Source organism: Dendrobates tinctorius, unplaced genomic scaffold (genome assembly GCF_039654945.1).
Source record: "Dendrobates tinctorius isolate UK_male_01 unplaced genomic scaffold, ASM3965494v1 ptg000147l, whole genome shotgun sequence".
Classification (NCBI taxonomy): Eukaryota; Metazoa; Chordata; class Amphibia; order Anura; family Dendrobatidae; genus Dendrobates; species Dendrobates tinctorius.
The window spans coordinates 12177500-12203420 of NW_027361814.1; the positions used below are offsets into that span (position 1 = coordinate 12177500).

The 25921-nt window shown below is 45.5% G+C and overlaps 1 protein-coding gene across 2 annotated transcripts in view; it reads left to right on the top strand.

Annotated features, from left to right (window-relative positions):
- The window catches only part of CPXM2 (carboxypeptidase X, M14 family member 2), a 122189-nt gene that overhangs the window by 47598 nt on the left and 48670 nt on the right, over positions 1 to 25921 (top strand). For both annotated transcript variants that reach the window (XM_073546430.1, XM_073546429.1), the window contains exon 5: positions 1128 to 1267. In XM_073546430.1, the coding sequence (XP_073402531.1) occupies positions 1128 to 1267 (140 nt within the window). The remainder of the gene's footprint in view (positions 1 to 1127; positions 1268 to 25921) is intronic.

Here is a 25921-nt window from a genome sequence, read left to right on the forward strand (position 1 = left end):
TGATACTGAGTTGAATCCATGCGACCCTCAACTTTAACAAGATTCCCAGTGCCGGCATTGGCCACACAGCCCCAAAGCATGATGGAACCTCCACCAAATTTTACTGTGGGTAGCAAGTGTTTTTCTTGGAATGCTGTGTTTTTTAGCCTCCATGCATAACGCCTTTTTGAGTGACCAAACAACTCAATCTTTGTTTCATCAGTCCACAGGACCTTCTTCCAAAATGTAACTGGCTTGTCCAAATGTGCTTTTGCATACCTCAGGCGACTCTGTTTGTGGCGTGTTTGCAGAAACGGCTTCTTTCGCATCACTCTCCCATACAGCTTCTCCTTGTGCAAAGTGCGCTGTGTTGTTGACCGATGCACAGTGACACCATCTGCAGCAAGATGATGCTGCAGGTCTTTGGAGGTGGTCTGTGGATTGTCCTTGACTGTTCTCACCATTCTTCTTCTCTGCCTTTCTGATATTTTTCTTGGCCTGCCACTTCTGGGCTTAGCAAGAACTGTACCTGTGTTCTTCCATTTCCTTACTATGTTCCTCACAGTGGAAACTGACAGGTTAAATCTCTGAGACAACTTTTTGTATCCTTCCCCTGAAAAGCTATGTTGAATAATCTTTGTTTTCAGATCATTTGAGAGTTGTTTTGAGGAGCCCATGATGCCACTCTTCATAGGAGAATCAAATAGGAGAACTACTTGCAAGTGGCCACCGTAAATACCTTTTCTCATGATTTGATACACCTGGCTATGAAGTTCAAAGCTCAATGAGGTTACAAAACCAATTTAGTGCTTCAGGAAGTCGGGAAAAAGTAGTTAGGAGTGTTCAAATCAAGAAAATGAGAAGGGTGCCCATACTTTTGCACTGGTCAAATTTTGTTTAAATGCAGATTGCACATTTTCTGTTAGTACAATAAACCTCATTTGAATCCAGAAATATAACTGAGTCCATCAGTTATTAGATATATGAAACTGAAATAGCTGTTGCCATAACCAAAATTGTCATAAAGAAAAAAGGTTAACATTAATAGGGGTGCCCAAACTTTAACATATGACTGTATATATCCTATACAGTTATAGTCTTTGAACAAGTTTAAGACTTTACCTTGACCTGTGCTTGTTATATGACAGGCAGGGGTCAACGAAAATGACCTGTTCGACGGGGCTTGGTGCGCGGGAAGAAGTGACCTGCAGCAGTGGCTGGAAGTAGATGCTCGAAGACTCACAAAGTTCACAGGGGTCATCACGCAAGGCCGAAACTCACTCTGGCTGTAAGTATAATATCACTTTCAGATGACAACCTCCTGTGCTGCGGATAGATTTACCGCACATCAAATCCTCCTACATCCCATACCAGTTTCCATAGAGACAGGGCTAATTATTATTTGTCTGTAATTATTCAGTTTTCAAGTTTAAGTACAAACCATTTTTATCCCTTTTCAGTCTCCTAAAAATATACACTGCTAACTTGTGGTATAATACGGGCTCGATATATTATCTAGTGCATGCATGAGTTTGTATAGATTGAGTATCAGACATTAGTGCTAAAAAAAGACAAAGTTGTAAAGTCTCTCTTTGTGGAGAGTGACATGCCAGTGTAAGGCTAGTTTCACACTAGCGTTTAAATGACGCGCGCATGGCGCCGCTAAGCCACGCCCCCTGCCGGCTCCCTGCCCGTCCCTTCCTGTTATCGCCTCCTCCGAGCGCAGAGGGCTGCATGCGTTATGCGCACCCTATCTTTAGCATAGGGTGCGCAGGCCGTGCGCAACTATGAATATAGCGTGCGCTGCGTATTTTTGAATGTGCGCCGTGCGCGCCAAAATGCAACATGCTGCGTTCGGCGTGCACGGCGCACCTCCAAAAATGCGCAGCGCACGCTATATTCATAGTTGCGCACGGCCTGCGCACCCTATGCTAAAGATAGGGTGCGCATAACGCATGCAGCCCTCTGCGTTCGGAGGAGGCGATAACAGGAAGGGGCGGGCAGGGAGCCGGCAGGGGGCGTGGCTTATCGGCGCCGTGCGCGCGTCGTTTAAACGCTAGTGTGAAACTAGCCTAAGGATACTTATAGGCCATGCAATGATCATCTTAGAAATTATATATACAAATTGCCTCTTGATGTTGCTCCCTAAACACCAGAGGCCTCTCATACAGCCAAATCAGATCTCTTCGCTTTGCGCTGAGGAGGGGTAACAAGCCGAAACACATGTCTGCAAATAAAGTATCCGGTTTAGCTTTTATCCTAAGTTATGTGATGAGGCTCATTAAAGGGTCGATATTGACTTATAGGATTGCTATATTCAGTAGGTGACACGGTAGTTCAAGTCTTCTTCCTCTTCAAAGAGGCAATTTGCAAAGTTGTACAATAAAAGTTGAAGTATAAATCCCTTATCAAGAAAACCTGTTACTTGTCATAAATATATACTTGAAAACAGTAATTGCTGCCCTCTCTTCCCTGCATGAAAATCTCGTGCCGTTTTAGCCAAGTGGGTGTCTTCTTAAGGACCACACCCATTTAGCTATACAGGGAAAAAGGGCCATATCTGAAGAAAAGAGATGTAAAAAAAGCAAAAAATAATGCTAGATTTGTCTGGATTTACGCAAGGTAAAAAAATTATATATTTATGGAAGTGACAAGTCCTTTTTGAATTTTGGTAATGAAAATTTTCATCATTTTATCATTTAAAAATTTTCATCATTTTCATAATTTTATTGGATTTACAGAGGCCTATTTTTAAATAGTCAATGAGGGATTTAATAATCAGAGGTCCTGCATTCTCTTTCTCCCTCTCTAAAGTCCCTCCCCAAATCCCCTGGTCCGGCTGCTCAAAAATGGCACTTGATTTTTTTTTTTTTTTTTTCTTTTATGTTGTTATTCGATATATGTTATTCTATGCCTGTTTGTGGGTTCTCTAGTTTGTAAATTTTTTTTCCGTACCTGTACAAGGTTGTTTATTCCCCACTACCTTCCCTCCCTTCCTACCTTGTTTATTTCCAAAAAACCAATAAAATTATTTGAAAACAAAATAAAAAAAAAAAAAAAAAGGCACTTGAGCATCCGCAATAACTGATCGAGTAATGAGCATACCCGAGCACCCCGATTCTTGATCAACGTTCCAGCAGTGCCGAGCACGCTCGCTCATCACTGCTGATAATAACGCATTATTGATTTCAATGGATATCATGTAATACCTAATTTCCCATGTGGTGGCGCTGCAGAGAATTAAATGCTTGTCCCCATATTTTTGCATACATTTCTTTTTCAGCCCATGAGGTTTTAAATGCTATAACAGTTTTTTTCTCAATCAGGTATTTAAGTCATGACTGCGCCTTTTTTGTAAATTATTTGACTTTAGCTTTATGACCTTTTTATATTAGTATTTTTTTTCTTGTTTTTGTAAAACTAGGAGGAAGCATAAAAAAGAAAATAGGCTTGTTTTTACATTTTTCACATTTCTTTTTCATGCGCCTTTAAAATTAATTTGTAAGTTCTTGTTTCCTTTCCTAGAGAGTCAGTTCTATGTAAGGAGAGCATATGTGACCCAGACTGTTTGGTGTCACAAATGCTTTAAAGCTGACTGAGGTCCAAGCAGAGAGACACCCTGTGAATAGCATTGGGAAACCTTTCTCATAATTTATTTTTGTCTAGTAGAATTTTCAAGGGCAAAGTGTGGAGGACTGTAATCTCAATAAGCTTTATTTCCAGATGCTGAATCAGCTGCATAGAAGAGTTAATGGACTTAAAAGTCTATTAAAGTCTATGTGCAGCTTTGCACAGGATTTTTTTTTATTGCTTATTTGCTTCCTAAATAAAAAGATTAGCAACTTTCTAAATTTTGCTGCAGAGTATTTTTAATTTTTTGTATCTATCTTTCCCCCCAAAAATTGCAAGTGTTAAAGATAGTAGCAGGTAAGTGTAGGGGATTATACACATATCTCCACAGAGTGGAGAGGGAAGAAAGCATTTACAGTCTCAGTGATGGCACAAAAATCAGACTATAGAATATAAGGAAAGCACATAAATGGAATAAGTGCAAGATAGAAGCTGTGCATGAAACAAAGTGCAGACTTCACCATCCTGGATACACACAGACCTCTAACATAGAAAAAAATTCAAAAAAACTCACACCACAAGATATGGCCTTCCCAAAACCCTGTCTGATGACAAATGCACATGTGGCGCCCCTGAGGCTCAGTCGCCACAGAGGTACTGCACCTTCTCATAAGGTGTAGTGCCCCACCATCCGGGTAAGGTGGGAACTCCTTTCCACACTCCAACACTCGCACCCCACACAACAGGGTAGTTCTGCACAACCACATTGCGGCTCAGTGCTTAGAGAGTAGCAGAGCCCCTGTGGTAGTTCCCTGCTTGGAATACTGGATGTGCTGGGAGGTGGGTGGAGTTGAGATCCATATAAAAGGTTGGGAAGGTTTAGAATTACAGGTCAGTCTGATGGGAGGTCAGGCGAGGGAAGGACAGTCAGTCAGGAGAGTCTGAGGACGGGTCTGAGGAGAAGGAGTGCTGCAGCTGCCTCAGTGATCTGAGCCAGCTGGCACGGGAAAGGAACAGAAGGAGAAAGACGTAGAACTGCCACCTAAGCTTCCATAAGAGAGAGAAAGAACAGTACGGAATGAAGGAGTAAGAGAACAGAGAGGAGACGTGGGTTGGAAGAGGAACCCTGCCTATAGGTTCTCGGCGCAAGGCCGAGGCCCGGTCCCCAAGGTTGTATGGACACTTATGGTTCTACAGCAGATACCGATGGAGTAGTTGGCTGTAAATGCACTACTCCATCTAAGACTTGGGGCACAACAGCAACTGAATAGGGAGCCTGGACTCAGGAGAAGGGAGTCCCCGAAGCAGGCTACAGCTGTCTGCCATACGAGTAGAGTCGTTAGGAACATCTGACAGGAGGAATTTCAGAGTACCACGGTAGTGGAGCTCTTCACACCTTAAGGCGCAATAGAGGAGTCGTTCAGCAAAGGTACATGTTGGCGGAGTGTTGGAGAGGAGAATCCTGACTTGTCCGGGAGGTTGATTGAGTCTCTGCCCCGGAGGACACGGCACGGAGGCAGGCACCAGTGTGTCCCACGGACTGTGAGTAAAGCTTTGGAACTGCAAGCCCTGGTGTCTTCCATTCATTTGTGCGCTGACACCGTCAGCACCGCTACATCTGAGTACCAGCATTCCTCACACCGCCTGCGCCTATCCTCATCTATTGCAATTACACTGCCCTGGGGTTACAGCTTCACCTGTGGGGAGCTACACCATCTATGCTGCAACACACCATCAGCCCCAGAGGATCTCCACGCAGCGTTGGCTTAACATCTTGCTTGCCAAACACCACAGGTGGCGTCACGAACTATTCCATTAACTACATATACATTCCGCCATTGACTTGGGCGCCCAGGGCTACGGTCCGCGTCACTGCTGCTGTGACACATTCCCCTGACGCCGGCCTGGTACCGAGTACCCCACAGCCCTGGGAGGGCGACCCACACATATAGCAGGATGCAGCAGGCCTCCACTAATAAAGGCAAGGGACAGCACAGGTGCGAACTACTGATGAAACAACCACCCCACACCTACCAGACCATAGTAACATAGTAACATAGTTATTAAGGTTGAAGGGAGACTTTAAGTCCATCTAGTTCAACCCATATCCTATCCTAACTTGCCCTAACATGTTGATCCAGAGGAAGGCAAAAAAAACCCCATGTGGCAAACAGTAAGTTTCACATTGGGGAAAAAAATTCCTTCCCGACTCCACATACGGCAATCAGACTAGCTCCCTGGATCAACGCAATATTAATGAAACTAGTGTATATACCCTGTAATATTATACTTTTCAAGAAAGGCATCCAGTCCCTTCTTAAATTTTAGTAGGGAATTACTCATTACAACATCATATGGCAGAGAGTTCCATAGTCTCACTGCTCTTACAGTAAAGAATCCGCATCTGTGAGTATGCTTAAACCTTCTTTCCTCCAGACATAAAGGATGCCCCCTTGTCCCCGTCACAGGTCTAAGAGTAAAAAGATCATTAGAAAGCTCTTGGTATTGTCCCCGCATATATTTATACATTGTAATAAGATCACCCCTAAGCCTTCGATTCTCCAAACTAAATAACCCCAAGTGTAATAACCTCTCTTGGTATTGCAGACCCCCTAGTTCCCTAATAACCTTGGTCGCTCTTCTCTGCACCCGCTCCAGTTCAGCTACAGTATGTCTTTCTTATACACCGGAGACCAGAACTGTACACAGTATTCTAAGTGTGGTCGCACTAGTGACTTATATAGAGGTAAAATTATGTTCTCCTCATGAGCATCTATGCCTCTTTTAATGCGTCCCATTATTTTATTTGCCTTTGCAGCAGCTGCCTGACGCTGACCGCTAAATGTGAGTTTGTCGTCCACCCATACACCCAGGTCTTTTTCAGTGACTGTTTTGCCCAGTGTTTTACAATTAAGCACATAATTATACATCTTGTTCCTTCTGCCCAAGTGCATGACCTTACATTTATCCCCATTAAAGCTCATTTGCCATTTATCAGCCCAAGCTTCTAGTTTACATAAATCCTCCTGTAATATAAAATTGTCCTCCTCTGTATTGATTACCCTGCAGAGTTTAGTGTCATCTGCAAATATTGAAATTCTACTCTCTATGCCCCCTACAAGGTCATTAATAAATATGTTAAAAAGAAGCGGGCCCAAAACTGACCCCTGTGGTACCCCACTGCTAACCGTGACCCAGTCCGAGTGTGCTCCATTAATAACCACCCTTTGTTTCCTATCCCTGAGCCAGCTCTTAACCCACCTACACATATTTTCCCTATCCCCATTGTTCTCATTTTATGTATCAACCTTTTGTGTGGCACCGTATCAAAAGCTTTTGAAAAGTCCATGTACACCACGTCCACTGCATTCCCTTGGTCCAGTCCAGAACTTACCTCTTCATAAAAGCTTATCAGATTAGTCTGACAGGAACGGTCCCTTGTAAACCCATGTTGATATTGGGTCATGAGGTTATTCTTCTCCAGATACTCCAGTATAGTATCTCTTAGAAAACCCTCCAGGATTTTACCCACAGTTGAGGTTAAACTTACTGGCCTATAATTTCCCAATTCAGTTTTTGTCCCCTTTTTGAATATTGGCACCACATTTGCTATATGCCAGTCCTGTGGTACAGACCCTGTTATTATGGAATCTTTAAAGATGGAGGGGTTGACTGCCTAGTAGAAAAAATGCACATAGATAAGGCTTGCATAGGACGCCAGTCACACATGTAAGTGTGGTGCAAAGTGTCTGGCTTGCAACCTATTAATGACGCCCATAGTATTCTCAGGTGGGCTGCTGCAGCACTGTTATGATTGAGTCACCGTAGGAGGCAAAAACAGAAATGCTAGCTAAGTCCAGAAAACTAGAGAAGTTGGCAACTATCTGATTGCAGACCCCTGAACCTATCAACACAACTAGCAGTAGCCGTGGGGAGTTCCTACGATGACCTAGACCCCTCGATCACAGCCGGAGAGATACATAAGCCTAAAGAAGGAAAGGGGAAATCTATCTGCCCCAGAGCAGACCCCAAAGCAATAGGCAGCCCCCCACATATAATGACGGTGAAGCAAGATGAAAACACTTACACAGACAGAAAGACAGACTGAGCAAAGACGGGGCCCAAAAACTACCTAGATAGGAACGGATAGGAAGGCTGCTGTCTGCAATCTGCCAAAACCCTATCAGAGAACAAAAGCCAACAAGCTGATATAAAAATGGCCCTGAAGCAACTAAGCTTCAAAAACTAAATCAGCACTCAGGTACTTTCAGAAGACAGAGCTAACGGAACACTGCACACTCCAGCAGGGAGTGGCAATATCCAAAAAGCAAGAAAAACAAAAGCAAATCTTAAATGCAAAAGGCAAAACAGAAAACTTAGCTTTAGGAGAGCAGCAATGAGACTGGTGTCTAAGAGTCCACAGAGAAATCACCCGCAGGGCAGAAAGGGTGTAGGCTGCCTTAAATCCAGTCGGTGACTCCACTCAGCCAATCGTCTTCATTAGTCCCAGGTGCCTGATAATCAGGCTCACTACCTTCCTTCACTAGAATAGGGAGTTCACCAGGCCTCAGTGACGGAGGGGAAAATGAACTCACAACAGTACCCCCCCTTGAGGAGGGGTCACCGAACCCTCAACAACGCTACCAGGGCGATCAGGGTGAGCCCGATGAAAGGCACGCACCAATCTTTTGGCATGAATATCAGAGGCAGAGACCCAGGAATTATCCTCCTGACCATAACCCTTCCACTTAACCAAATACTGGAGTCTCCGTCTAGCCAGACGGGAATCCAGAATTTTCTCTACCTCATATTCCAAGTTACCTTCAACCAATACAGGGTCCGGAGGTGCCACCTCAGGCACAATTGGCTCAACAAACCTCTTCAACAAGGACTTATGGAACACATTATGGATCTTAAATGTGACAGGAAGAGCCAAACGAAAAGAGACCGGATTAATAATCTCCAAAATCTTGTAAGGTCCAATAAATCTAGGCTTAAACTTAGGAGAAGCCACCTTCATAGCAATATTTTTTGATGATAACCACACCATATCACTAATCTTAAACTGGGGACCAATGGTCCTATGTCGATTGGAAAACCGCTGGGCCTTTTCCTGGGAGAGAGATAACTTATCCACCACTTGGTCCCAGATCTGGTGCATTCTCTCCACCACAGTGTCAACACCTGGGCAGGCAGACGGCTCCACCTGCCCTGAAGAAAATCGAGGATGAAACCCAAAGTTACAAAAAAAAGGTGACATCAAAGTGGCAGAACTAGCTCTATTATTCAAAGCAAATTCGGCCAAGGGCAAAAATGAAACCCAATCATCCTGATCAGCGGAAATAAAACATCTCAAATACGACTCCAAGGTCTGGTTTGTTCTCTCTGTCTGCCCATTGGTCTGAGGGTGAAAAGCAGAGGAGAAGGACAACTGAATTCCCAACTTGGAACAGAATGTCCTCCAAAATTTAGACACAAATTGAACTCCTCTGTCAGATACAATGTTCTCAGGAATCCTGTGCAAGAGAACCACCTGTTGCAAAAACAGGGGCACCAACTCAGAGGAAGATGGCAACTTAGGGAGTGGTACAAAATGAACCATCTTAGAGAACCTATCACAAATCACCCAAATAACAGTCAGTCTTTGAGAGACCGGCATATCAGAGATGAAATCCATTGAAATATGGGTCCATGGCCTCCTGGGGACCGGCAAAGGCATCAACAACCCACTAGAGCGAGAACAAGATTTAGACCGGGAGCAAGTCCCACAGGACTGCACAAAATTCCTGACATCATGAGACAAGGTGGGCCACCAAAAAGAGCGACCCACCAGATCTCTAGTACCAAAAATACCTGGATGACCAGCCAATGCAGAGCAATGAACTTCAGACATCACTCTCTTCTTCCACTGGTCAGGAACATACAACTTTCCACTGGGGCAACGCTCAGGTTTGTCCTCCTGGAACTCTTGCAGAGCAAGTCTCAAATCGGGCGAGATGGCAGAAAGAACTACCCCTTCGCCTAAGATGGTAGCAGGCTTGGTCACCACAGGAGAATCAGCAAAGAAACTCCTAGAGAGGGCGTCTGCCTTGACATTCTTAGTTCCAGGAAGGAAAGAGACCACAAAATCAAAACGTGTAAAAAACAAGGCCCACCTAGCCTGTCTAGGGTTCAAGCGTTTAGCCGATTCTAGGTAAATCAAATTTTTGTGGTCAGTGAGGACCACAACTTGATGTTTGGCTCCCTCCAACCAATGTCTCCACTCCTCAAATGCCCATTTCATGGCCAACAGTTCCCGATTCCCCACATCATAGTTACGTTCAGATGAAGAGAACTTTCGAGAAAAGAAAGCACAGGGATTCATTTTAGATGTTACCGGATCCTTTTGGGACAACACCGCTCCTGCACCAATCTCAGAAGCATCCACCTCTACCTGAAACGGGAGTGAGACATCAGGTTGCCGCAGAACCGGGGCGGAGGTAAATCTATGCTTCAGCTCCTGAAAGGAAGCAACCGCCTCCGGAGACCAATTCAACACATCCGCACCCTTCCTGGTCAGGTCAGTCAATGGTTTGGCAATACTAGAAAATTTTGCTATAAATTTCCGATAAAAATTAGCAAAACCCAAAAACTTCTGGAGGGCCTTCAAAGAAGTGGGCTGAACCCAATCATAAATGGCCTGTACCTTGGCCAGGTCCATTTCAATAGTTGACGGAGACAAAATAAATCCCAAAAAAGAAATCCTCTGTACTCCAAAAAGGCATTTTGATCCTTTGACATACAGAGAATTCGCTCTCAAGATCCGGAACACAGTCCGAATATGTTCCACATGAGCATCCCAATCCTTGGAGAAGATCAAAATATCGTCCAGATAGATAATCAAAAATTTATCGACAAAGTCTCGGAAAATATCGTTCATGAAGCACTGGAAGACAGAAGGGGCATTAGTGAGCCCAAAAGGCATCACCAGGTACTCAAAATGTCCCTCCGGAGTATTAAATGCCGTCTTCCATTCATCCCCCTGCTTAATGCGGATAAGATTATACGCCCCCCTGAGGTCAAGCTTGGTAAACCAGCAAGCACCTCTGACTCTAGAGAATAGATCCGAAATCAGGGGTAACAGATACTGATATTTAATAGTAATTTTATTGAGGGCACGATAATCAATACAAGGCCTTAAAGAACCATCCTTCTTGGCCACAAAAAAAAACCCGGCACCTAAGGGTGAAGAGGATGGTCTAATATGACCCTTCTCCAACGCCTCCTTAATATAGGACTGCATAGCCTCGTGCTCGGGTACAGATAAATTGAAGAGCCGACCCTTAGGAAATTTACACCTCGGGCTTAGTTCAATTGCACAGTCATAACTCCTATGAGGAGGCAAGGACGCAGACTCATTCTCACTAAATACATCATAGAAGTCCGCCAAATAGTCAGGAACCTCATGCGACTGAGGAGAGGTGGAAAAAACCGGAGCCTCACTAAAGGTACACCGGCAACCCCAACTCACCACAGACACAGACTTCCAATCCAAAACTGGATTATGAATCTGCAACCAGGGAAACCCCAGAACAACGGCATCATGCAGACCATGCAACACCAAAAATCTGCAATTTTCTTGGTGGTCTGGGGCGACCCGCATGACCAACTGGGTCCAAAACTGAGGTTTATTTTTAGCCAGAGGGGTAGCATCAATCCCCCTCAAAGGGATAGGCGTCTGCAGAGGTCTCAACGGAAATCCACAACGTTTGGCAAAATCCAAGTCCATAAGGTTTAGGGCTGCTCCCGAATCCACAAAAGCCTTGGCGGAAAATGTGGACAGGGAACAGATCAGAGTAATCGCCAAAAGAAACTTAGGCTGAACCCCACCAACAGAAAACATGTGTGCAAAGCGTTTCTCACGGTGACAGGACAATTGTGTACAAGATAATTGTGTACGGACTATTGTGTACAGACAATTGTGTACAGGCCAATTGTGTACAATGACAATTGTGTACAAGGCAATTGTGTACAAGGCGATTGCCCTGTACGCAATTGTCCTTGTACACAATTGGCCTTGGACACAATTGGCCTGTACACAATTTTCTGTACACAATTGTCCGTACACAATTATCTTGTACACAATTGTCATGGAACCGTTTCTCACGTTTAGGACAAACAGAAATAATATGTGAGGCATCTCCACAGAAAAAACACAGCTTATTACGCCTTCTGAATTCCTGACGTTGTGCCTTAGACAAAACTCTATCACATTGCATAGGTTCAGACGTCTGTTCAACCGGTGGCAACACCTCTCGTGTAATCCTGCGTTCACGTAAACGCTGATCAACCTGAATGGCTAAAGACATAGAATCGTCCAGACCAGAGGGAACAGGAAATCCCACCATAGTATCTTTTACGGCTTCTGACAAACCCTTCCGAAAGAGAGCAGCCAAGGCACGATCATTCCAGGTAGTAAGGACCGCCCACTTTCGGAACTTTTGACAGTACAACTCTGCAGATTCTCGACCCTGGTTCAATGCTAACAGGGTCTTTTCAGCCTGATCAATAGCATTAGGTTCGTCGTACAGCAACCCCAAGGCTTGAAAAAATGCGTTCACATTAGTCAGAATAGGGTCATCTGGTTTCAACGAAAACGCCCAATCCTGGGGATCGCCGCGCAGCAAAGAGATGACAATTTTAACCTGCTGCGCGGGGCTCCCTGACGAGTTAGGCTTCAAAGCAAAATATAATTTACAATTATTTTTGAAACTCAAAAATTTAGATCGATCCCCAAAAAATACATCAGGTGTAGAAATCTTTGGTTCAACAGCATGTGAACGAGCAAGATAGGCGGAAATTCCTCGCACTTCAGCAGCGAGCTGCTCCACACGATCAGACACTTGCTTAATCTCCATTGAGAGAAAAAAAAATTCCCCCTACGGCCTCAGAGATATAGAGGAAAGAATATACACACCTTTTTTTTTTTTTTTTAAACACAATTCTTTCCTGCTATTGAGTACCCTAGGATCTGCGGTTTAGGCGGGTGATTCTGTTATGATTGAGTCACCGTAGGAGGCAAAAACAGAAATGCTAGCTAAGTCCAGAAAACCAGAGAAGTTGGCAACTATCAGATTGCAGACCCCTGAACCTATCAACACAACTAGCAGTAGCCGTGGGGGGTTCCTACGATGACCTAGACCCCTCGATCACAGCCGGAGAGATACATAAGCCTAAAGAAGGAAAGGGGAAATCTATCTGCCCCAGAGCAGACCCCAAAGCAATAGGCAACCCCCCACATATAATGACGGTGAAGCAAGATGAAAACACTTACACAGACAGAAAGACAGACTGAGCAAAGACGGGGCCCAAAAACTACCTAGATAGGAACGGATAGGAAGGCTGCTGTCTGCAATCTGCCAAAACCCTATCAGAGAACAAAAGCCAACAAGCTGATATAAAAATGGCCCTGAAGCAACTAAGCTTCAAAAACTAAATCAGCACTCAGGTACTTTCAGAAGACAGAGCTAACGGAACACTGCACACTCCAGCAGGGAGTGGCAATATCCAAAAAGCAAGAAAAACAAAAGCAAATCTTAAATGCAAAAGGCAAAACAGAAAACTTCGCTTTAGGAGAGCAGGAATGAGATTGGTGTCCACAGAGAAATCACCCGCAGGGCAGAAAGGGCGTAGGCTGCCTTAAATCCAGTCAGTGACTCCACTCAGCCAATCGTCTTCATTAGTCCCAGGTGCCTGATAATCAGGCTCACTACCTTCCTTCACTAGAATAGGGAGTTCACCAGGCCTCAGTGATGGAGGGGAAAATGAACTCACAACACAGCACCATAATATGCAACACACAGTGACAGACGCCCCAATAGACCAAGCCAACAAAAAGAGGCCTGGCTGCATCCTGCAAACAATGATATGATAAGTGCAAAAATTAATGCATACAATGAGTACATTAAATGAGGTATTGGTTAATATTTGGGCCAAAATAGATAGAGCCTGCAAGCCACGTCAAGGCTCCTCATAATTCGCAGGTCCCTAACACTAGTATCAAAACAGCTGACATAGAAAAAATTCAAAAAAACTCACACCACAAGATATGGCCTTCCCAAAACCCTGTCTGATGACAAATGCACATATAGCAGGATGCAGCTATATCCTCTCACATAGAGGTAATGTGACTGACATCAGCCTTTCCACCAACACACCCTAACTGACATGCTATTACCTCACACAAGCTTTGTTATACTGAGAGTGTCCGTTGTTGCCTATATTAACCAATCAGAGCTCAGATTAATTAACTGTAGCAAAATAGAAGCTGAGCTGTGACTGGTTGCTATTGGCAGCCTGATAAATCCCCAGTCAACAGGAAGCCCTCCCCCCTGGCAGTATATAATAGCTCACACATGCACATAATAGACAGGTCATGTGACTGACAGCTGCCGTATTTTCTATATGGTACATTTGTTGCTCTTGTAGTTTGTCTGCTTATTAATCAGATTTTTATTTTTGAAGGATAATACCAGACTTGTGTGTGTTTTAGCGCGATTTTCATGTGTCAAGTTGTGTGTGTTGAGTTGCGTGTGGCGACATGCATGTAGCGACTTTTGTGAGATGAGTTTTGTGTGGCGACATGCGTGTAGCAACTTTTTGTGTGTCGAATTGCATGTGACAGGTTAGTGTAGCAAGTTGTGTGCAGCAAGTTTTGCGTGTGGCGAGTTTTATGTGTGCTGTGTTTTGAGTATGTGCAAGTTTTGTGTGAGGCAACTTTTGCATGTGTTGCAACTTTTGTGCATGTGGCAATTTTTCCACGTGTGCAAGTTTTGCGTGTGGCGAGTTTTCCGTGAGGTCAGTTTTGCACGTGTGGCAAGTTTTGCGTGAGCCTAGTTTTGCATGTGGCGAGTTTTGCATGTGGCGAATTTTGAGTGGTGACTTTTGTGTTTCGACTTTTATGTGGCGAGGTTGGTGTATGTGTGGTGAAATGTGTGCTGAGGGTGGTATATGTGTTGAAGCACGTGGTAGTGTGTGGCGCATTTTGTGTGTGTGTTCATATCCCCGTGTGTGGTGAGTATCCCATGTCAGGGTCCCACCTTAGCAACTGTATGGTATATACTCTTTGGCGCCATCGCTCTCATTCTTTAAGTCCCCCTTGTTCACATCTGGCAGCTGTCAATTTGCCTCCAACACTTTTCTTTTCACTTTTTCCCTATTATGTAGATAGGGGCAAAATTGTTTGGTGAATTGAAACCTGCGGGGTTAAAATTTTGCCTTACAACATAGCCTATGACGCTCTCGGGGTCCAGATGTCTAACTGTGCAAAATTTGTGGCTGTAGCTATGACGGTGCAGATGCCAATCCCGGACATACATACAGTACATACATACACTTTTTCCCCATTATGTACATAGGGGCAAAATTGCTTGGTGAATTGGAATGCGCGGGGGTAAAATTTCGCCTCACAACATAGCCTATGACGCTCTCGGGGGCCAGACGCGTGACTGTGCAAAATTTTGTGGCTGTAGCTGAGACGGTGCAGATGCCAATCCCACACATACATACATACAAACATACACACACATTCAGCTTTATACATTAGATGAGCAAATTGATTCTTAAAGAGTCAAATTCATTTACACATTCCCAATATTTGAGAATTCTAGTGATTCTGAATTTTTGGGAATATGATTCCTGGGAATCCAGTAAAATGGTAGTCAGTTCACTTCGCTTAACTTTTCCCCTGCCTAAGTCTGCATTCTGATGTCATGATGTGCGATACCCCATTTTACTGTGTGCACGTCATAATGCGAGGGTGAACCTCAAGGCTTATCCGGAGCCAGAAGCACCAGGAAAAAGTATAGAGAAGAAAAGCACCGGCGTGGCGTCCGGGGCCTTAAGAAGTGGGGGTCTATATGAGACAACTCCTTTAATCAACAATCTAATAATCAATCTAAAGTTTATCAATAAAATGTTATAATGAAATAAAATAAAGAAATAGTAATTTGCCAGTGGGTATAATAAAGAGGCTTAACAGAAGGTTGAGGTTAGGGCTTGGCTCACAGTGGCGCCTTTTCCTGCTCGGATCTTAAGACTCTATTAATATTTTATAGAAAATTTTCCAACATTGCTTTACTGTTTAACTGTCTCGACTGTTTCCACTTGGTGTGTGAATGTCATTGCACATGGTTTCATGCTTTTGCTCATTAGATCTTATGTGCCGTGATTTATAGACTGTCTCCACATCCCAAGCATTGGCTACAATAAAACTTCCTAAAGATTTATAGAAGTTCAGCTGAGAATCGTAAATGTCTTCGAAGAAATTGGGTAACTGGAAACACATATTGAGATTTCTTGCTGGACAAGTTTAAAGCTTCAGCATCTTCTCTTGTACCCGTTTTATGGCGGCACTGTTTTTATTATTTTACAGACAGGGCATTGAGTATTTTTGCGGTAGCCCAAAACATCTCCATTATCTGCAGAGAGTGTTCATAGAGCAGTCCTCAGACTGTGAACATCGAGCAAAGTTTACCGGATTGGTTGTATGGCTACGTACTGTACATCGACATGTAGGTATGTGTTCTAGGTGCTTGGTGCCGGGGAAGGGCGCCAACAAGCCATTTTGCCTTGGTCAGTCTATTTAGATACTGTGTGAGTTCTGACATCACCAGAAACAACATTTACCTGGAAGTATAGGGTAAGTAGAAGGTAGAGGCCGGATGACTTGAAATGCAGCTACACAGAGAAAATGGAGCTTTAATCAGTCATTGTAATGCATCTGGGGGCTCATCAGTGCCAAACTGGGATGCCAAGGGTCCACCAGTAGCATCAAATACAGGGCCCCATTTTTTAGCTACCTGTAAATAAGACTTTATCCTCATGCATAAAATTTCACAGCAATAACTTTGATTGATTGTTAAATTAATAAGATGTTGCCTTTGCCTGTGTATCAAGTGTATAGTGCTAAGTACTGCTCATATTAGTGGCTGGTGGTCCATTCCAGCACAGTAGCCCACCGGAAGATTCTCCTGTTCTCCTGTGGGCCTGTCCGAGCCTGGTAGCGCAGATGTAATCACATCCTGACACCTTGAGTGGCAGCCTGTCTGCAGAGAATGTGTGCAGAGCGAACTGTCACTCAAAGTGCCGGGGTGTGATTGGGGCTGCCCTCACAGTATGCTGAGCGGTGACATAATCACTGCAAGATAGAGTCGAGCTTTTTTGCATGCACTATTTGGAGATCCAGAGCCAAGGAAGCGCCTGTGCCTTGGACATTAATGATCGCAAAGAAAGAAAAATCCAAATCTCTTCTTTATTGGTGTGAAAAGAAAACAGTCCAGTCGATGAATTAAAATGCCATCGTAGTAGCTAAAACAACTAGTTTTTGGTAGTAGTAATCATGATTAATCACTAGTTTTTTCAGCTACTACCATGGCACTTTAATTCACCGACTGGAGTGTTTTCTATTCACACCAATAGAGTTTTGGGATTTTCGTGAAGCTGGAATTTTCCTTCGTTACCTAATCACTGCCCTGATCCTCCCTGGTGACTTGGAGAGAGTCATTACGTAGTGATAACACTATGATAAAAACATCCATTTTCTGTGTAACAGTTCTTCAAGTCAACTGGCTGCACAAGGGTTTAACACTATTTATCTGCAAATTAACAGTATATCTGCAGATAATTAGCATTTCTGGTGATATCAGGTTCCCTTTAAATTAAGCATCATTCACAGACGATCCATTATGCCTGGATCAGCATTTAAGGAACCTTTGTGTCCTACTGTACCATGGCGTCTTTGTTCTGCCAATCAGTAGAGATCCTAAGCCACCAGTTTATGTTCCTGATGTGCCCCTATACCTTGAAAAGAAGCAGTTGTGATTACAATTACAAATCAGATATCATCTGTTTGGGGGGGGGGCATGTAACTTACACTGATGGATGGATATGCTATTTTGCAAATAAATTTTGCCATGTGGCGTCTTGCAAAATCTCCAATGATCTGCACTAAACATTGGACTTCTTGAAGCTCTTGTGAAGGGAGGTGTGCTAAAGCATTTGACACTGTCCCACATAAAAGATTGGTAAGATGAGAAAGATTGGGCTAGGGGAAAATGTGTGTAGATGGGTAGGTAGCTGGCTTAGTGATAGAAAACAAAGAGTGTTTATTAATGGTGCATGCTCAGATTGGGCCAGGATTACTAGTGGGGGACCAAGGAGGACAGTTTTCAACTACAGACAGATTTGAGTAAATTGGAGAATTGGGCTGAAAAATGGCAAATGAGGTTTAACACAGATAAGTGTAAGGTTATGCACATGGGAAGGAGAAACAGATGCTACAATTACTTACTAAATGGGAAACTGCTGGGGAAATCAGACATGGAAAAAGACTTAGGCATCTTAGTCAATAAGAAGCTAAGTTGGAGTGCCCAGTGTCAGGCAGCTGCCACCAAAGGAAATAGGGTCATGGGATGCATTAGAAGAGGTCTGGGGACACGAGATGAAAACATAATTCTCCCTCTGTACAAATCACTCGTCAGATCACACTTGGAGTATTGTGTGCAATTTTGGACGCCGGTGCTCAAGAAAGACATTACTGAACTTGAAAGGGTTCAGAGGCGGGATGCTAAAATGATAAATGGAGTTGGTTCACTACAATACCCAGAAAGGATATCAAAATTAGGTCTATTTACTCTAGAAAAGAGAAGACTTAGGGGAAACTTAATATATATGTACAAGTATATCAGAGGGCAAAACAGAGATCTCTCCAATGAACTGTTTGTACCAAGGACTGTGACAAGAACAAGGGGGAATTCTCTTCGTTTGGAGGAAAGACAATTTCTGCACCAGCACAGAAGAGGGTTCTTCACGGTAAGAGCAGTGAGGCTCTGGAATTCTCTTCCTGAGGAAGTGGTGATGGCCAACTCACTGAATGAATTTAAGAAAGGAATGGATGCTTTTCTTGTGAGTAACAGTATAGAAGGTTATGAATAACAGAATATTATAGGTAGATGGTTGACCCAGCTTAGGGGAAGGAATTTTTTCCCTATGGAGAAAATTGGCTTCTACTCTGTGGGTTTTTGGCCTTCCCCAGGATCAACAATGCAGAACAGCTGCACTAAAAATAGGCTGAACTAGATGGACATAAGGTCTTCCTTCAGCCTTCAAAACTATGTTACTATGTTACTGCAATCTATGAGAAGTATGGCTGCAATTTGCTCCTAGATCTACTGCCGGCACGTCAGTTACCTTCTCTACCCGGATGTATTAAACTGATGCTAAACTGTGAAATATTAGAAGTTACTTTGATCTAATCCAAATACATTGAAAAACAAGTCAGTGCTGAATTATAAAGAAGTGAAAAAATCCCAGTCATAGGACAGGTCAAAATGAACTTTGTGTTATGGGCCTTCGATGAGTAATGGTACTGTAGGGGTGGGCCGAGCTGGGGGGGGTGGTCCCTCTTCTTACTGCGCAGAGATGTAACAGAGACAAGATGAGGCAGGTTCTGGGTGCAACAGGTCCAAGTTTATTCACGCTCGCCGTCCGCCTGACGGCCTCAAAAGCATACTGTACTTCCTTCAACTCACGGCCCTCCGTTTCCAGGGCCGCTTCTCACAAACCGTACGTTACACTGGGGACGTGTATGCACACACCGTCCCCTACTCACTCGTTGACACTCCTGACAGGTCCGTCACTGTGGCCGTCTTAGGCCCGTAAACCAACAGCGCTTCCACTGATCAGTCGTCGTGTCAAATACGGTGTCTCACACCCAGTGCCTCCTCCCTTCTGCGGTTCTTTCTGTCAGGACCACCCCCCTGACGTTCTCTCTCCTCAGTCCCCCTGGTTTAGATTTTCCTCACAGCGTACAGACTGTCACAGTCCTCCTGTCACTGGAGCTCCCCCTGGGGACTGAAACCTTCTGGAACCCTCCCGCAGTATTTATAGCTCTCCCGGTCCCCTGTCACTGTAACTCCGCCCCCCATGACCAACGGTTTATAAAGCCCTAAGCTGATGTCAAGTCCTTTGCTCACACTCCACCCTGCCATCTAATGGTCAACCCAAGGTACTGCACGTCCACTACACTTTCCTAGCTGTTTCCCCACTGTAGTTACTGACACCTGTCTAAACTGTGCAAACCTATCTTTCTCTATTCTGACACGTCCGTCCGGTCACCTTCCCTACACTCTCCCTTCCTTTGTCCATTGTCGTCCTCGACAATCGTCATCCCTGCCTTCGTCGTTCTGAAGCTACACCTGCACTCTGTTGTTGGACCAGCTGTTGGGCCAAACCCACTATCTGCGGGGGCCGAACCATACTGGGAGCACTATGCTCTGAGCAGCCTACTGCTACTCACCAGCGCGCACGCCACATGACAACGTCTTTCAAGTTGGGCTAGGTACACCCATATTCTCTCTATGGCGTGTACCTTCCCCTACTCTCCCCTACTGTCACCTTCCACTATTCGGTACGCCATGATCGAGGTCTCATACCTTCCAGATCATTACCAGCGCCCGCCTTCCTCCTCAGGGGTGTCCGTGGTGTTGGGGACCTGACCTAGGACGGCTGTCTCTCTCACGTCTTCCAACTCATTTACCCTTCTTTCAATTACATGTCATGGTTGGCGTCCCGGTCTCCCAGACCTCCTCAACTCTTAGATCCCTACCGGATCTCACACTTTCCTTTGGTCCCGCAGACCTTCCCTTACCCGGACCTGTTGCATTTTACTTTGGCATATTATACATTAAACAACTTTATAATAGCACAAATACCCATTTTTATATTTTTTTTTTCATTTTCTTTTGCTCATTTTCTTTAAACCAGCATTTAACAAATAAACTTCACATGTTTTTCTTTTTTTTTCTTCTCCTTGGACATATGCACTCCCTCGCTTCTTGATGCCCCGCTTTGCCAGGCTTAATACAACCAACAACTTTAACTTCTTATATCAAATTTTTCATTAACATATACATCAACTGTCCTTATGCTTTGGCACAACGGTGCAATGAAATTTCGAGAGTTCAAACCACTCCCAGACGGCTGGCAGCGAGGGGCCCCACAGCCGTGGGGCGCCCGGGGTATAGGGAGTGTCCTAGGAGTTCTTACTACGGGGGTTCACGGCTCTCTGGCTCAGCAACCACAGCTACCGCGTAGTAGCCACGGGGGCAGTACTCCTTGTAGTACGACACCCAGTCCCCCTCATGTAGAGCCCGGCCGTGACGAATAGATACCACATTAAGATAGACCTTTTGTCCAGTCTCATCCCGGATAAAACCGTATCCTCTCTCGATGTTGGTGTATACCAGCCGCCCCCGTGATCTCTTCACCACCATGCCAGCCTCCCCCTTTTCATGCAGCTGTTTCCAAAATAGTTTGCTCCCGAGCCTTCTTCCCCTTACTAACCTCCACAACCCAAACGGAGGGTGTCGCGCCAGTCCCAGAGTCCGGTGGGCGGGACTTTGCCGAAAAAGCGCGTGGGGCAGAGGCGGCCGATGATATCTGCGGCCCAGCAGCCGCTGGAGCCGGATGATGAACGGGGGTAGCCGTGCTTCCGGGGGTCTGCTTATCCAGGCAGGTCACATAGGCCGCTACCGATTCTAGCACCGGCATTCCCGCAGCCACAGAACAGGCCTCTTTCAGAACTTTTAACGGGGCCGGAGTGACTGCCAGTTCCAATGAAACCGCTGTTGCCGGCAAGGAGAGCACAGCAGCATCGTCTGTAATCGAGCTCCGCACTGGTGGCTCCGGGCAGGGTAGCTCGGGAACGTGGGCCTCGCTCAACTCCATGTACGCCACAGGGCCCGGTGTAATTAGGCCTTCCGGGGCACAGAGGACCGCGCGCTGTGGCAGAAGAGTGGGGGCCGCTTGTGAGGTCGCTGGTGGGACCGGAGGTACTCTCACCTTCCCCGGCACCGTGACCTCCACCACGTCCTCACGCGGCTCCTTCCGTGGTCTCCGCTCCGCGATCTGCTGCTCAGCGTAGTCAGCCTCCAGGATCAGGGACTCCACAGAGAGGCCTTCCGTTGGTATTGGTGGCGGCCGTTCTCGCTGGCTCCGCACAGGCTCCGCTTCCCAGCTCAGCACCCCACTGCCTGCCGGGGCCCTGGGGGTGACATTTTCTGGCGCAACTCAGTCTCCCGCCACCACTGCCACTCTAGGCGGCCGATGCCCCGACACCCACAGCGTCTCATACCGTCCGTTGGGCAGCAATTGAATGGCGCCAGACAGCCGCAGCCAAGCTTTTCTTCTGTGCCACTCCTCCTGCTGGGTGGGGCATTGGCAGGCCTGTTCACCCATCTGCCAGGGTCCAGTACATGGGAGTGTCGGCCTCCGGGCACATACCGCTGTCCACGGGGATACGTTGGAGGGGGCCCCAGTCCATTCAACACGACTGCAAACACTCGGACCTCTCCCCTGCGTTGTAGCAATGCCGCCATCTTGCACAGCACCTGGTACCGCCCCGGATCCTCTGTCAGCACCACTGAGTCACCACAGCGCTCTCAATTTGTAATCCACAGGTTTTGTAATCCAGGCAGTGTAGTCCAAGTCTTTCTCCATTCCTTGAGGCAGGTCTGCCGCAAAAGATGACGTATTAGCGGCGGCGATCCTGCCGACTACGCCAAATGTAGGGGTGGGCCGAGCTGGGGGGGGTGGTCCCTCTTCTTACCGCGCAGAGATGTAACAAAGACAAGATGAGGCAGGTTCTGGGTGCAACAGGTCCAAGTTTATTCACGCTCGCCGTCCGCCTGACGGCCTCAAAAGCACACTGTACTTCCTTCAACTCACGGCCCTCAGTTTACAGGGCCGCTTCTCACACACCGTACGTTACACTGGGGACGTGTATTCACACACCGTCCCCTACTCACTAGTCGACGCTCCTGACAGGTCCGTCACTGTGGCCGCCTTAGGCCCATAAACCAACAGCGCTTCCACTGATCTGTCGTCGTGTCAAATACGGTGTCTCACACCCAGTGCCTCGTCCCTTCTGCGGTTCTTCCTGTCAGGACCACCCCCCTGACGTTCTCTCTCCTCAGTCCCCCTGGTTTAGATTTTCCTCACAGCGCACAGACTGTCGCAGTCCTCCTATCACTGGAGCTCCCCCTGGGGACTGGAACCTTCTGGAACCCTCCCTCAGTATTTATAGCTCTCCCGGTCCCCTGTCACTGTAACTCCGCCCCCCATGACCAACGGTTTCTAAAGCCCTAAGCTGATGTCAAGTCCTTTGCTCACACTCCACCCTGCCATCTAATGGTCATCCCAAGGTACTGCACGTCCACTTCACTTTCCTAACTGTTTCCCCACTGTTGTTACTGACACCTGTCTAAACTGTGCAAACATATCTTTCTCTATACTGACACGTCCGTCCGTCCGTCAGGTCACCTTCCCTACAGTACCATAGCAGATTACTACAGTCAGTCATTTACAGCAGGCGGCATTATGAATTGATTGATCTTATCTATTGGAACATAATTTAAAATAACACTTTTGTATTGTTCGTATCACTCTTAACCACCTTGGTTGCATGTGATAAAGAGTCTGGACAACAGGGTGGCTAATAATTGATACTTTGATATGACACAACACTAAAGACATGTTATTTTGAGTCAGTCATGTCAATAGGTTGGGGGTACTGGTGAAGGAAAGCTGCTTGTCTAGGTGTCACATAACAATGTGGGACTAGATTTCACTTTTCAGAGGCTTTAGTTATGTACCTTATTTCAGACTTTGCTCCCATCGCTGGAGCAATACCGATCCCCTCCTAAAGCATAGTAAGGCACAAGAAATGTTAAGCCCCCGTCACACACAGCGAGATCACCAGCGATTTCGCTGTGTGTGACACTTACCAGCGACCGGCCCCCCGCCGGGTATCACTGATCGTGCTTGAAAGCCCTGGTCTCCCGCTGGCCAGCACGCATCGCTGCGTGTGGCCTGGTATCCAAGGTAAACCGCGGGTAACTAAGGGCGCGCATCACTTAGTTACCTGCTGTGTACCTTGGATACCAGCTCCCTGCACCAGTACGCTGGTATCTAAGGTACACTGCGGGTAACTAAGCGACGTGCGCGCTTGTTACCCGCGTCGTCGCTGGTCCTGATCGCTGCTGAGATCTGCCTGTTTGGCAGCTCACCAGCGATCATGTAGCGACACACCAGGGATCCTGACAAGGTCATATCGTTGTCGTGATTGCTGGTGCGTCTCTATGTGTGACGGGGGCCTTAGAGGCTGCACATTGAGCCGCATTAGCATCTCGCAGGCAGAGTGCAGACTCTCACCACTGCATGGAAGGGCAGAGAGGATCGATCAGCAACAGCATTACATCGTCTACAAGTTAGAGGAAGCAACCTGTAGGAGATTCAGTGAACAAAGCAGAGTAGGTTAAGGTTGTAACTCAGTTCACTTCAGTATTATTGCTATGCAAGACCCAGGCAGATTGTGCCTGATATTTTATTGCTCATGATCCCTTTGTGCTCAAGGACCTTACTCCTGTATTACAAAAACTATTATGTGATTTACATGTGGCACACTTGCATCCAAAAGTAGCTGGCTTGGGATCTGCAAAAGGTAGAGGTGTAGCGGCTACGAGCATCTGTAAAGGCACAAAACAATGTAGCTGCTATTAATGCAAGTGGTGAGTTGTATTCTCTAATCAAGTTGTCAGGGTGAGCATTATGGACAGAAGGTGATGCAGCAGCAGGGCAAGACAGGACGTGGATCAGTGAGAATCAGGGCATCAGCAAATGCAGAATGGAAGGCAGACAAGTTGAGCAGGAAACAGCATCAGATAGAGTTCTAGATCGTGTGGTTATACACATGAATTGTATATATTTACTCCATACATGGCTTGTAGCAGACAAATAGTTAATGGCAGAACTATCTCGATCCAGGACTTGTAGCAGACAAATGGTTAATGGCAGAACTATATGCAGCAGCAGACAGATTGTATGTGGAATAAACTTATCAGCAGCCCCTCGCATACAGAGTCTAATGACTGTAATATAGCCTGGAATACTACAGTATAGAGCTAAGCAGGACCTAGAATAATAAACCCTGATATAGGGCATATGTCAGAAGAGTGTGATGTTATTCTTTATAACTATTATACTCTATTTATCCAGCATAATATTGTGCAATATCACTCATAACATGAATGAAGAAAACAAATGAGCAGAGATTAGCATACATTGCTGATTAGAGCCAGAATGCATCTGTTCCCCGTTTTTTTTTCAGTTTTGCACCTTGTCATTCCTTTCACACCTCGGTGTATTTTTTTCAGTAGATAACACTTTATATATTTCTTTAGCTTTAACGCAATGAGCAGATTGACTGCTATAAATGAGATTAAATTTGGATTTAGCTCTAAGAAGATTTCAAAACATTTTTAGAGATGCAAATCTTCAATATATGAGTTCCTATATTCATGATAAAAGAGTTTTCCTGGTACTGCAATCCTGTGCTGTGATGTCTTGTCATCGAAAGCTACATCTCTGATGTGGAAAAAAATATTTTTACATCTTAGCTTCTATCCTGCACCTATTTGCTCTCCATGTGATTTCTTCCTTGTCTATAGCCTGTTTTCTCTGCCCTCCTTGAGATAGTGTCTCCCCTCTCCATGTCTACAACAATCTTCTCCCTGTTTTATTAACACTGAGAGAAGGGAATGGGGGAGCAGAGAACTATCGGGAGATGAGTGAATATATTTGAGTGGAATTGAGCTCTATTCAAATTTTACAAAAATCTGCATTCGCAAAAATGTGCATTTTCTGTAATTCACTTTTGTGCAGAATATAAAGTTGGAAGATTTGGGGAATCTGATGGCCTCTAAGTTTCATGAACTGTAGCTACCTCTTTTTCCATCACCCCATTACCATGATGTGTCCTCTTCCTGCGGACAGGTAAGGCATGTGGGTTGAGCTGCTCACTGAGGTGAGTGCTTCCCTGCTGAGATGCTAGTCACTACTCACAGACAAACTGGGAGGCTGCGTAATCAAAAGGTCTGAGATCAGAAGCCTGGAGGGTAAGTCATAGACAAAGAGGTGTGGTAAAAGAATAGTTAGGTCACGGTCCAGGTGTTAAAAGCAAGAAGGGTATGTCATAGACAGAGGGGTCATAGAAAACAATAGTCAGGTCATGGTCCAGGGGTCGAAAGCCAGGAGGGTGCATCATAGACAAAGGGGTGATACAAAAGAATAGTCAGGTCATGATTCAGGTGTCAAAAGCTAGGAGGGTATGTCATAGACAGAGGGGTGATACGAAACCACAGTCAGGTCACGGTCCAGGGGTCGAAAGCCAGGAGAGTATGTCATAGACAATGGGGTGATACAAAAGAATAGTCAGGTCACGGTCCATGGGTCAAAAGCAAGGAGGGTATGTCATAAACAGGCGTGATAGAAAAGA